At 45.3% G+C, this 12,649-nt stretch overlaps 1 protein-coding gene and 1 long non-coding RNA gene across 2 annotated transcripts in view; one reads left to right on the forward strand and one right to left on the reverse strand.

The window, feature by feature from the left end:
- Positions 1-640, reverse strand: part of TMEM154 (transmembrane protein 154) — a 32,957-nt gene extending 32,317 nt beyond the window's left edge. The window contains exon 1 of the mRNA XM_045576566.1: positions 473-640. Within this exon, the coding sequence (XP_045432522.1) occupies positions 473-542 (70 nt within the window). The 5' untranslated portion in view covers positions 543-640. The remainder of the gene's footprint in view (positions 1-472) is intronic.
- Positions 641-3,086: 2,446 nt separating this feature from the next.
- Positions 3,087-4,503, forward strand: LOC118711188. The gene is made up of 2 exons (XR_006740688.1): positions 3,087-3,190; positions 3,883-4,503. It is a non-coding gene; the product is annotated as an uncharacterized LOC118711188 (long non-coding RNA).
- Positions 4,504-12,649: the final 8,146 nt, after the last annotated feature.

Below are 12,649 nucleotides of genomic sequence, written 5' to 3' on the forward strand. Positions count from 1 at the left end.
AATTTCCTGTTTGCATTTTTCTAAACTTATGTTTTTCTTTCGTAGACTTTCCAGTAGTAAATCTCCATACCACAACTTTTCTAGGAGTTTCTGAAACCAGCAGACTTCTCAACCCCACACTATTAAAATCAAATGTATTACTATTTCTCCGTTTCAGCTGAATGAAACCTTCTTTTCCATGAACTGCCAAAGACTTTATGGTTTTCTTAATATGCCCATTAAAAACTGGTAAATTACATATCTTAGAAGACAAGAAGATTGCAGGGAGGTCTCTGCGCGATCTGATAGCTTCAGGGAAAGGCAAGTTCACCCTCCCACCCCGCTACCTTAAAAAAGACAGTTCGAATTTCCTGCACTTCTTTCACAAAAAAAGGATTACATTTTCTGGGTGTTAGCCGCCCCGCAGACTTCTCTCGCCTCAGGCACCAAACAAGGCATCGTTATCCTCCTCCCTGCAGTGGAGGTCGCTTACCCTGAGCCTGGCCAGTGAAGAAGAGCGCGATTATCAGGGCACAGAGGAGGGCAGCACGAGGAGCCTTCATGTCAGCTGGCCTGGGCACTCCCTCCGGCTTGCTTGCACGAAGCTGCTGCGCTGGCTTCAGCCTCCTAGAAACGTGAACATTTCCTGTTTCCTGCTTGTTTGGGTAGGTGCTAACTTGAAGGAGAAGTGTTTGCCTGTTTTTCTAGGAAGTGATGTAACTCTGCAGGAGCCTGTCAGACAAGCAAGGATTGCAAAAGAGAGGTTGCTCTTCCATCGCTGATGCAGTCAGCACGCCTCCCAAGCCCTTTCCAGCCCCCGCCCAGCCACGTCCGTTGCTCAGGTGTCATTCAGAATCTGAGAGTGGGGGGTCCTGAACCACATGCATTTTTGATTTGTGATTTTACTCCACCGGCAGGTGAGTCTCTGTGGCTGAGTCTAGAGCAGCGTTAGTCAGCAGTAGGACTTTCTGAGATGATGGAAATGTTCCAGACCGGTGCTGTCCAGGACAGTAGCCACTAGGATTTGAAATGAGGCTGGTGCGAACTGCCTGCTTAGCTTCCTGCTAAATAACTCTGTGTAGCTAGTCCTGCCGTGGTGGACAGTGCAGGAGCATCAGCACCGTGAGGTGATGGCCAGGCCACTTCTCTCCAGCCAGGCCCAGCCTCTTTCCTGGGCCCTGGAGGAATGCCCCGCCCTCAGGGCTCACGGAGAGGGAGGGGACCATGCCACACCCAAGCCTGGAAGGTGTGCTCTGCTTCCCTGGAGAGAAATGATCTTTTTATGTTGGTTTTGGGGAGTTACTTTCTATTCATTTTGTTTTTTCCTTTTTTATTTTTCCTTTATAAAGACTTTATTTATTTTTTAAATCTTTAGTTTTAGATTCACAAAAAAATTAAGAAGATGTAGCCGGACCGGTTTGGCTCAGTGGATAGAGCATCGGCCTGCGGACTGAAAGGTCCCGGGTTCAATTCCGGTCAGGGGCATGTACCTTGGTTGCGGATGAGTCCCCAGTAGGGGGTGTGCAAGAGGCAGGTCTATGTTTCTCTCTCATCGACGTTTCTAGCTCTCTGTCCCTCTCAATTCCTCTCTGTGTAAAATCAATAAAAATATTTTAAAAAATTAAGAAGATGTAGAGATTCCATCTATAATATATCCCCTGCCTTCACACATGCATAATCTTCCCTATTTGACCATCCCCCATAGGCTGGTGCATTTTTTACAACTGATGAACATGTCATCATCACCCAAAGCTCACTCTTGGTGTTGTCCATTCTATGGGTTTGGACAAATGTGTAGTAATAATGACATGTATTTTCATTGCAGTATCGTACAGAGTAGATTTACTGGCCTGAAGATCCTCAGTGTTCCACCCAAGCTCAACCCCTCACCCTCCCCCAACCCCTGATTGTTACAGAATTTACCAGGGGACCAAAAAACATGCAGAAGTATCTGAGATATAGGAAAAAAACATTGTTTTTCAGATGTTTTGCATGTATAAGCACAGTGACTCAGGGGAGAGTCTTCCTCTTCATATCCTGAGCAAACCAATATGGTGGAAGCTCTTCTTTTATCCCCTTTGGTTACTTTGTTCCCCAAATATGGGTGGGACTTCCGGACCTTTCGAGGGCTTTGCAAAAAACCCTGTGTGTTGGGATGGAGGCCATGAGACCACACCTAAAGGCCTGCCCTGGTGCCAGCACTGATAATCCCCTCCAGGGGCAGTGTATTGTTCATGGTTTATGGCCTCGGTAAAATGGGAGTTCTTAGGTAAACAGGTCTTGCAAAACCAGATTGTAGAGAAAGGGGCAGTGACTTAATTATAGGCTATCGAGAATGTACATTAGGTTATTGGCACAGATTCAGATTGCTAGCTCCCCAAATGTCTTATTTTCCCCATCATGAAAACCACAGATCTTTTTACTGTTTCTGTAATTTTGCCTTTTCCAGAATGACATATGTTGGACTCATACAGTAAGTAGCCTTTTCATATTGGCTCTTTCACTTAGCAAAATGCATTTGAGGTTCCTCCTTGTCTTTTTACAGCTTGATACCTCATTTCTTTTTAGCTTTGGATAATATTCTTCATGTACCACAGTTATTTATCCATTTACCTACCGAAGAACATCTTGTTTGCTTCCAAATTTTGTCAATCCTATATAATAAAGAGGTAATATGCAAATTGACCCTCATGCCCTTGCACAAGATGGTTGCCCCCATGTGGTCAAAGATGGCTGCCACAAGATGGCCGGAATGGGAGGGTAGTTGTGGCTGATCAGGCCAGGAGGGGAGGACAGTTAGGGGTGACCAGGCCTGCAGGGGAGGGCAGTTAGGGGCAACCAGACCTGCAGGGGAGGGCAGTTGGGGGCAATTGAGCCAGCAGGGGAGCAGTTAGGCATCAATCAGGCTGGCAGGAGAGTGGTTAGGGGGTAATCAGGCTGGCAGGCAAGTGAGTGGTTGGGAGTCAGCAGTCCTGGATTGTGAGAGAGATGTCTGACTGCTGGTTTAGGCCTGATCCTACAGCCGGACATTACCCAAGGGGTCCCAGATTGGAGAGGGAACAGGCTGAGCTAAAGGATACCTCCCTCCCCAGTGCATGAATTTTGTGTAAAAATAAGCTGCTATAAACATCCCTGTGCAGATATTTGTGTGTGTGTAAGTTTTCAAACTCCTTTCGAAAAATACCAAGGGGCCTGATTGCCGGACCATATGGTAAGAGAGAAATGATCTTTTAAAGGGTATATTTCCAAAGCAGAGTCTATTGGAATGGAGGGGAGGGATGGAAGGGTTACATTTTACCTTTCTTCCTCTTTGCATGACAATAAATTCCTCTGAGGTTATTAACAACAAGCAAAATAGGACTGAGTTGGATTAGAATGGGATGGAAATTCTACCCAATTAAAACAATGCAGGAAGGAGGTGTCTGTTTAGGCCAGTGTTCAGGGAGATTAGTGTGTTAGGTTTTTGTGTTCTAACTGAAGTCCTTCCATTAGGTTGGGGTTAGGACTTAAGCACTAGAGAATGTAGTTTCATAATCATGGTTGTTATGGTGCTAAGAGAGCCTGGGCAGACAGAGAGGGGCATCAGATACCTATCTGTAACCCTTTCCTGCAGGTTACCATGAGTCAGCACTTCCCAGCAGGTTTCATCTCCAGTGATCTGGTTGGTGTAAACACTCGAGGTGACTGGAATGTCTCTGCCCCAGACATAGCCATTAGTTTTTGGCTCAGTGCATTGCTGCTTTTTAATGTCATTAGTCTCTGTTTGTCTCAGTTCACATGCACAAGAAGTAGGTTGGTGATTCGTGTAATGAGCAGTTTGCTAATGGGTTTACAGTATGGATTTTTATTGTTTTAAACTGGCAATTAAGTCAACTCCTGATTTAATATGCCTTTGCCCTTTAGGTGACAACAGAGAACAAATGGTGGAAGAAAATAGACACCATCAAAACTGGATGATTGATTGAAAGGCGACAGGGAAAGAACTATTCATCAAACGCTTGCTGCTCGAGTGAATAGGCCACTGGCTCTGAGACCCTCCAGCGCTGAGTTTGGTTGGTAGTTATTCCTCCACTCACATGCATTTCTCCAGCTGCCACACACGCACACAACAGAAGAGGCCCAGGGCTCAAAGCTCTCTTCATTTCACCACACATCCCCCGTTAAAACATTGTTGGACCCCAGGCTCAAGGCACGTGTTTGGCAAGGACGAGGTGTTAGCCTTGGTTTCTTTGGTTTTAAAACTACAGCTGGCAAGAGGCTTTGCAGAGGCAGGTATCTGTGGCTGGACAACTAATGGTCTTATTCTGTAGCCCCCTGCAGAGGCCTGCGACCTGGTCAGACAGTTCCTCAGAGCTGCTACCAGTGCACCGTGCGTTACTTCTGAGCAAGCACAGCCCTCCATCAGTTAGAATCATGTGCAGAATAAACTGAGGTCACGGAGATATCCTGCACAACTATATAATTTTCTTTTGACCTCTGTGCTCTCTGAGGCCCTTGCTGTGATTAAACTGATCTTAGGGGGAAGAGAATTACCATCATTGATCAGAAAATGGCAGCACCTGGTGATCTCTTTACTGCAGCTAAAATCACAGGGAGGCTATGTGGTAGGTAATGGGCTATTTACTACCCCTGTTTGTTCTAATTTGACCAACCTTCCATTTTGGCAAGTGGCTGCCCAGCCTCAGGTTAAATCCTGATACACTCATGGCAGGAAGTCAGGGCCCCAGACCCCACGGGGAGGCACAGGGTGCCTCTGCAGGGGACAGCGGGCACACAGCAGGTTAATGATGCCTGAGACTGCCTCACACACAGGAGGGCAGGAACAGAAAGCGCATGCTGGTTCTGGGGACTCTTTATTATTTTACCCCAACAAAACTGGCTTTTACAATCTGTGTTACAGAAGAGACTCTCATCCAATCTCTCCTCCCTTCCTCCTGTCTCCTTATTTCCCCTTCTTCTCATCAGCTCCAAAACAGAAGGACAGACACTAAGGGAACAAACCCAGAACTGATAAGATTTGTAGTCAGTGCAGGCTACCCTACATTCCCTCTTACCCCCAACATTGCCATACCCCCCCCCCCCAAAAAAATAGACACAGACAGGCACACACACACACACACACACACACACACACACACACTCAGACACACTCACACATGTACACAGCACTCCTTCTCACACACACGCACACTGTCGAAATCCATGGAGACCAACCAAATGAGAAGAAGCAAAGGCTGTTTATTCTACCACCATTCCTCGCGCTTAGGATGAGACTGCCAGGCAGGCAGAGGAGCAGAGCACTTCACCGTGGGAAAAGGTGAGGCTTCCGGTGTGCCCTGTTGGCATGGGAAACTAGAAGGGAGTTATTGATTCGGAGGCATATATTTCTCCTCCTGAATTGCAAGTGGGAGGGGGAAAATGGCGCCAATTGTTACAGGGATTGTGGTTACTAGGATAGGGTCTGACTTTTTGCACGTTGACTTACAGCAGGCTGGTTTCCTGGGTTGTGTGTTGCAGATGGTGGGTCTGGCCATTGTCCAACTGTACTCAGTCTCTGAACACCTACCCACATGCACACTCACTCAGATATACACACATCTCACACCCACACAAACATACACTAACACACTAGCATACGCTTTTCCAGGCTTCTTGTTCTGTCTGAACGCTGACCCGTGGCAGCTGATGGCTCTGCAGTGTTTGCGTCACAAGGTGGCCAGGACTCAGCTCTGGTAAGAGTGATGGGTGTGCCTGTCCCTCTCTCTGAAGCCAGGGAGGAGGGCACAGGGGGCTCTGAAGGAATTGCCAGAGAGATACATGGGCGTGGCTGGGACAGAAGGATTGAACGGAACTCCAGAGGGAGCAGAACAGCTGCAGCTAGGAGAGAGGCTGATAGCAATTCTCCTGTGTCCTAGTCATGGATCCGGAAGGCTGGACGTCAGAGACTGGGGAGCCAGCATGGTCAGGTTTCAGTGAGAGCCTCTTCCTGCCTGGCCATGCTGGCTCCCCAGTCTCTGACGTCCAGCCATCCTCCACTGGCAGAGAGAGGGAGCTCAAGCTCTCTGGTGCCTAGCATGAGGGCCTGGCCCTGATGACCCATCTAATCCAATTATTTCCCAAGGGCCCCAGCTCCGAATACTATCACACTGGGGATTAGAGATGTCAACAACTGATTCTTTTAGGGGCGGAGAGGACACAGTTCAGCCCGGAGCACAGCACCTTTGAAGCTGGGAGCCTATACACCCACATTCCCCCCAAACCTGCCCCTCTGCACTTGTCAGAACCCTCAGTGGCCTCTGTCCTTCTATTCTGACTGCCAACCCTGGTCACATACTCACTCGTCAGCTAGTCACTCGGGGCAGCTGCTACAGGGTTTGGAGGCTCCTGGGGGTTCCCACCCTAGTCATCAGCCTGGACCGCCTCCATGACAGGGTCCCAGGAGCACATGGCCTGGTAACCGAGAGTGAAACTGAGAAGGATTGTGGGTAGGAGCTGAAATCCTGTGGAACAAGGTGCAGCGCTCTGGTTTGGAGGCCCTTTTGGGGGCCACCTGAGGGGCAGGGGCAGAGCCTTCAATTCTCCCCTAACTGACCAGAGTGTCTTCGAGTGCAAGGGGTTTCTCTGTCTTGTTCTCTAGTCTATCCCTACATTTAGGACAGTGCTGAATGAATAACTGAACTAAAACATTTTTAGCAGGGCTTAGTGGTTGAGTGTTGACCTATGAACCAGGAGATTACTGTTTTATTCCCAGGCAGGGCACATGTCCAGTTTGCAGACTTAATCCCCAGTGTGTGACTGGAAGGAGGCAGCCAATCCATGATTCTCTCTCATCATTGATGTTTCTATCTCTTTCTCCCTCTCTCTTTCTCTCTGAAATCAATAAAAATATATATTTAAAAATTCCTTTTACAGCAGTATATTCTTAAGTGGGCTGGAGAGGGCTACCTCCATCAAAATTATTTGGGGAGCTTGTTAAAATTCAAAATCCTGGACCCCACCCTAAAACTATTGACTTAGAATCTCTAGAACTGAGGTCCCAAGATGTTTGGGGGAATTTTTTTACACAAAAAAATACTTGAGAATCATTATTCTAGAGTTTCATTTTTAGCACTTAGAAAGGCGTGTCCCTTTTCTCAGATAGTAAGACATAAATAAAACAGTAGTTCCCTTTTTTGCCACGAAGCTCAGGTTTCCTTATCAATTCTAAGAACATTTCTTTCCCTGGCAAACTCTGACTCATCCTTCAAGACCTAGATCAGGAGCCATCTCCGCTAGGGAGCCCCAGCCTTTCCAGAGCCTTCCCTGTCCTTGGGCTGGACTAAATGTCCATCTCCTCCTTACCCCCAGGTGCCCATCAGAATATATCAGGTCTCTGGTTATGTCTCCCGGGGCTGACTGCCCCAGTTTTACTCATCGGTGGGCTTTCCATTCTAGTTCAAAGGAAACAAACTTCCTTCCACTGCTGTTTCGTTTTTGATCAAATCCTGTCTTTATAACTTTTTTTTCAAAGTCTCTTCAAGTATTTTTTAAGTAGAAAATATGTCATTTAGTAAGCATATAGTTATCTATACCAAAGTTCACTTCAGAGTGATAAATGCAGATTAGTGGTCTCAATGCTTTTTCCTGTTTTTCTGTTTAATTTGACTTTCCAGATTCATATTTGATGGTATCCTGGCCCACTAACTTCTCAGCAAACCTCAGTGAGACCACAAACCTGATTCCAGCCTAGCACAGCATAGATTAGCCAAACCCACGGACTTGATTGTAAGCTACACAGAGATTTAAGATCGTTTGTTACTAATATATCTCTTAAGATTCTTCATTCACAAGTTATAAACCTGAATGGAGTCAGATAAGAAAATAAGAGCTGCTTTTGGCAAAGCGTTGAGGCACTGAGAAATATGGCCATCACACCTTTCTGTAGACATAAAGATAGGACTTGTGAAGACAGGGCTGTTTACTCCTAACTCACTACTGCCACCTCCTTCCCTCCTCCTGCAGGGACCACTGCTCAGTCCAGGGCCAGCAGAGGTATGTGTCTGAGTTATGCTGTGGAATGACCCCTGGCATCCCTGGATGGTTGCTAGAACCCACGTCTATGGCAGTGTTTATTGGGGGGAAAGTATCAGGTAGCATCTGCATAATGGTAGCTGTACTCGTGTGATCTTACCACATTATGCTTGGGTTGTGTCATTTAGACAATCTCTTTCTGGCCCAATTGACCACGTACTTCTGGAGTTACGAGCCATGTCTGAGTTAACTTTATACCTTCCTTCTCAAAACTCTGCTCTACAAGATACGAAATACATTTGCTCAACATGTGTTAATGAAGCCAATTAATACATGTTGAATGAACAAACGAATGAAAGAAAGAATCTAAAAATGGCCCTTATTTGCTCTGGTCAGGTGGCTCAGTTGGTTGGAGAGTCATCCCATGTACCAAGGAGTTGCGGGTTTGATTCCCAGTCAGGACACATACCTATGTTTTGGGTTCCATCCCAGTTCAGGTGTATGTGAGAGGGAGCCTATCCATATTTCTTTCTTACATTGACGTTTTTCTTTCTGTGTGTCCCTTCTTCTCTCCCCAAAAATCAATAGAAGCATATCCTTGGGTGAGGATTAAAAAATTAAAGAAAATGGGCCCTTATTCAAATGGTATTTTAAAAAAAATTTCTTCTCAACACTTGGGCACCTCTTTTTGTAAAGGATCACAAGTTACCAAAAAAGAAACTGCATAATCCTTACTATCTCCCTGCCAAGAGTTTAACTCACTAAACTCAGCCAGGGAGAACGCTCAATGGAATGAGCCCCATGCACGCCCTGCCTCAAGTCTTCGCTGGTATGATCTTCCCCGCCCCCCTCTTCCTCCCCTCCCCCCCATTACGTAAACCTGTCTGTCTCCTCTCTCCTTGGACTCCTTTGCAAAACACATCACCTCTTTAAAAAAAATAAAATAAAATCAAAGCAATAGGATGAAGGTTTTAATGTTGTGGGTGTTGTGTGTGGCTGCTTGAAGGGGTTTGCTTGGCCATGTCTGGAGGCCTGTTTAGGCTGCTGGCAACTCTAGCACACTCGGCGCCTCTGTGGGGCTCTGGCAGGAGGGGGAGTCTATTTTTGATACCTTCAGAACACTAAGAAAACCTCCTCTTGGCCATCTGTCCGGACTGAGAATTATTATGGCAGGGGATAGACTAAGAGGATATCATTGATTTCACATACAAACAAGAACACGTTGAAAAGGCTGTGAGAAAAAAAGTATGCTTGCATATGGACAAAAAACAGGAAGGATTAGATCCACTGGGAAGGAACAGTGTAACCCTGGAGAAGGACATGAAAAGCTGGTGATAGATTAAGGAGTTGGGATAAAGCAAAGCTAATCCTCTGGCATAGGATAAACAGTGAATTGATGGGCATGTGCTTCTTTCACATAGAATCTATGTGGTTGGCAAACTCATGAGTCAACAGAGCCAAATATCAACAGTACAACGATTGAAATTTCTTTTGAGAGCCAATTTTTTAAAATTTAAACTTCTCCTAATGCCACTTCTTCAAAATAGACTCGCCCAGGCCATGGTATTTTGTGGAAGAGCCACATTTAAGGGGCCAAAGAGCTGCATGTGGCTCATGAGTCATGGTTTGCTGACCACAGACATAGATGGATAAAGGATAGTTTAACACAGTTAACAGTTGTCTAGATAACAATAACAATTAGGGAATGTCCTAGTGCCATTTGTTGTGTCCTGAGGGGTCAAAAAAAGAAAAAAAAAGGAAGTTACAAGTTACCCAGATATTTCAGATACGTTATCTTAGATGCAAAAAGACAAATGAGCTCAGTAAAGATCTAAGTTGTTCTTTTTCAGGGAAAATACTGGCCTAGGCCATAACTACCTACTATCACCTGTTTTTAGTTAAAGTTTAATTTCAGTCCATCTTTTGTGGTTACTCTAGGTCTCTGATTTTGCAAGACCACCCTGCAGGCCTTCCCTGAGCTTGTCAGGTTAGTCTGTGACCCCTTTTGTCCACATATATAAGAAATGTTTTAAGAAAAAATTTGTAACTTAACTTTTACAATATCCTGTTGTACATAATTATTAATAGCGAACTATTAATACAACGTTCGCTAATGACTGATTACTATAATCGTGTTGCATTCATTTCCCTTACCTGCCTTATGCACAGGTGCACCATTTCTCTCCACTAATACTGGCAGCGAATATTTTACGGCCGATTGCCACATCATTAGTCTTGCACTGACTTGTTTGGTGTGCGCAACAGGAAATATTTCACTCTCGGAGAATAAGAAAAATAGGTTTATTTGCGTTATGCTTATTCATTTGTGTAGTTATTCAGTGTCTATTAATTTAATGTTCAAGAGAAAATATTAATTTTTATTAAAATGTTCTGTTATTTTGTGTTAACTATTACTCATTTATTTCAGTGTCTATTGAAATAAACCTCTGTTTCTATGAAAATGGAAGCTTTTGTGTGTGTGTGTGTGTTTTTTTGCGGCCCACATCAACTTCAACCTTGTTTATTTGGCCCATGTTAGCCTTTGAGTTTGACATGCTGCTAGAGAAGGTCCTGGAGATCAAGTTATGACCGGAGCTGGATTCTGTCAGCAGTGAACAACCCTGGACATTTTTTAGGGTAGAAGCAATGTGACTTAACTGGTATTTTAGTCAGCTTACTCAATGAAGAGCATTTCTCTTAAATAATATTTGTTCCTCCTGACCATATTACGAAATAGGTTGTTCTTCACAGCATCGGACTTGATTTAGGTGGGTTTTTATGGAGAGGCAAGTGCTTCGCTCCAATGTGGAGGAAACAGTTTACTGAGAAATTGAAGGCAGATGAAAATAGCTTCGTGCACAGCTGTCCCTTTGGGTGGCTATTTAAGTACAGAGTAAGTGAAGTCACAGCACAAATACTCACATGAGTAACTATCATCTGACACTAACCCAAATAGGTTTATTGCCACAATTCTAAATCCACATGAACCTAAACAGGCCACAGTGTGTTCCCAGGGTGTCTAGTGTCAGTGACATTGGCTAACCCTGGAATGGAGATCATCACCTTCAAAGGCACGAGAAAGGAAAGTCCTTATTCAGTTTTGGCACCAGGCAGGGTGCTGTACTGAGTAAACTGCTCTTTTCTGCATATAACTTTTGGCCCCCCAGAACTTAGTTGTTCCTCGGTATCCACAGAGGCCGGTTCCAGGAACTCCCCGCAGATACCCAAGTCCACAGGTGCTCAAAGTCCCCTATATGAAACCATGTAGATCAATGCATACAGTTGGCCCTCTGCACCCATGGGCTTCAAACAATGGATTGAAAACAGCAGCTGAAAAACCCCCACAGGTGTGTGGACCTGCACAGTTCAAACTTATGTTGTTCAAAGGTCAACTGTACCAGTATATTAACGCAAGGTCTTCTGTGCCTGTCCTTAAAATTTCCCCCTTCTCTCTTCTTACTACATTCTTATATGTTCCTGATGTTTGTCCTCCTAATTAAATGTTTAGCTCTATACGAGTTCTTTGGGAACAAAAAAAACAACAAAACAAAACAACAAACAAACAAAAATTCTCAGCCTCCCACTCATGTGGGAGAAAACAAGGCAGGTAACAAGTCTGTCCTTGGACTCAAACTATGTGAACGGGGTGAGAGCACTATTCAAGGGCATCTAAGAACAGCACATACTTAGTAATCATTCCCTCAGCATTCTTGGGATCTGCAGGGTCTGGGTAAGAACGGAATACACCAACTGGCAAGTCTAAATGACTTATAACAGCAGCAAATATACCATAATAAATACATACAGATTTCAACAAATGAAGCTTATATGCAGCAGCAGCAGCAGCAGCAGCACCTAAACAACATTCGAAAATTAATAGCTGGAATTTGAAGCCCTCGACAGGGCAATAAAATCTAGGAATTCTCTGCTTGGGTGAGTCTGTTTAGGGGCTCGCAGCTGTGCAGTTTCAAAGAAGGAGGATTCTGCAGCGTAAAGCCAGAGCCCCTTGAGAAACAAGCCCCAGGTCCATGTCTCTTCCAGGAGAGATCTTTGTCCAGTAAAACTGGAGCCGCCAGGCGATGCCCTGGGCTGTGGTGAACTCACTCAGTCACACCAGATGCCCTGAGTCAAACCAGCAGCCCAGGTGAAGGGACGAAGGGCCTATCCTCTATCCTCAACGCAGAACCGGCTTTGGCCTCCAATGCCACTGGAGCCAGGAAGGGAAGGACTATGTCTCCTTCATGTGAGTTTATGGAAAGCATCAGCGTGTGTGTGTGTGTGTGTGTGTGTGTGTGTGTGTGTGAAATCATTCTCTGAGCAAAAGAATGTTTGAAACTAGAATGTCTCTAAGTTTGCAAATAAAAATCTATACAACTTCAAGATACAATCATGAGCATGAAAGCAATTTCTGGCCCAGGTCCCAACACCTAAGCGTGTCACCTAGACAACCCTCCTGTGAAAAACAAAGGAGCCACCCCTCCTCCAGCCTGCTGGGCCTGGCCTGAAAACCGGTTGCTTAAAGGAATGATGCTTTCTGAAGATTTCTTAAGGAGAGCAAAAGTACCAAAACCATGTCCCATTGGCCCTCTGGGACATCAGCCTCGGGCTTTCTCGGCGCTTCCCCCAGCTTTGCCCACCTGGCCACCATCAGACCTGTGGT

This window comes from Pipistrellus kuhlii, unplaced genomic scaffold (assembly GCF_014108245.1).
Source record: "Pipistrellus kuhlii isolate mPipKuh1 unplaced genomic scaffold, mPipKuh1.p scaffold_m20_p_8, whole genome shotgun sequence".
NCBI lineage: Eukaryota > Metazoa > Chordata > Mammalia > Chiroptera > Vespertilionidae > Pipistrellus > Pipistrellus kuhlii.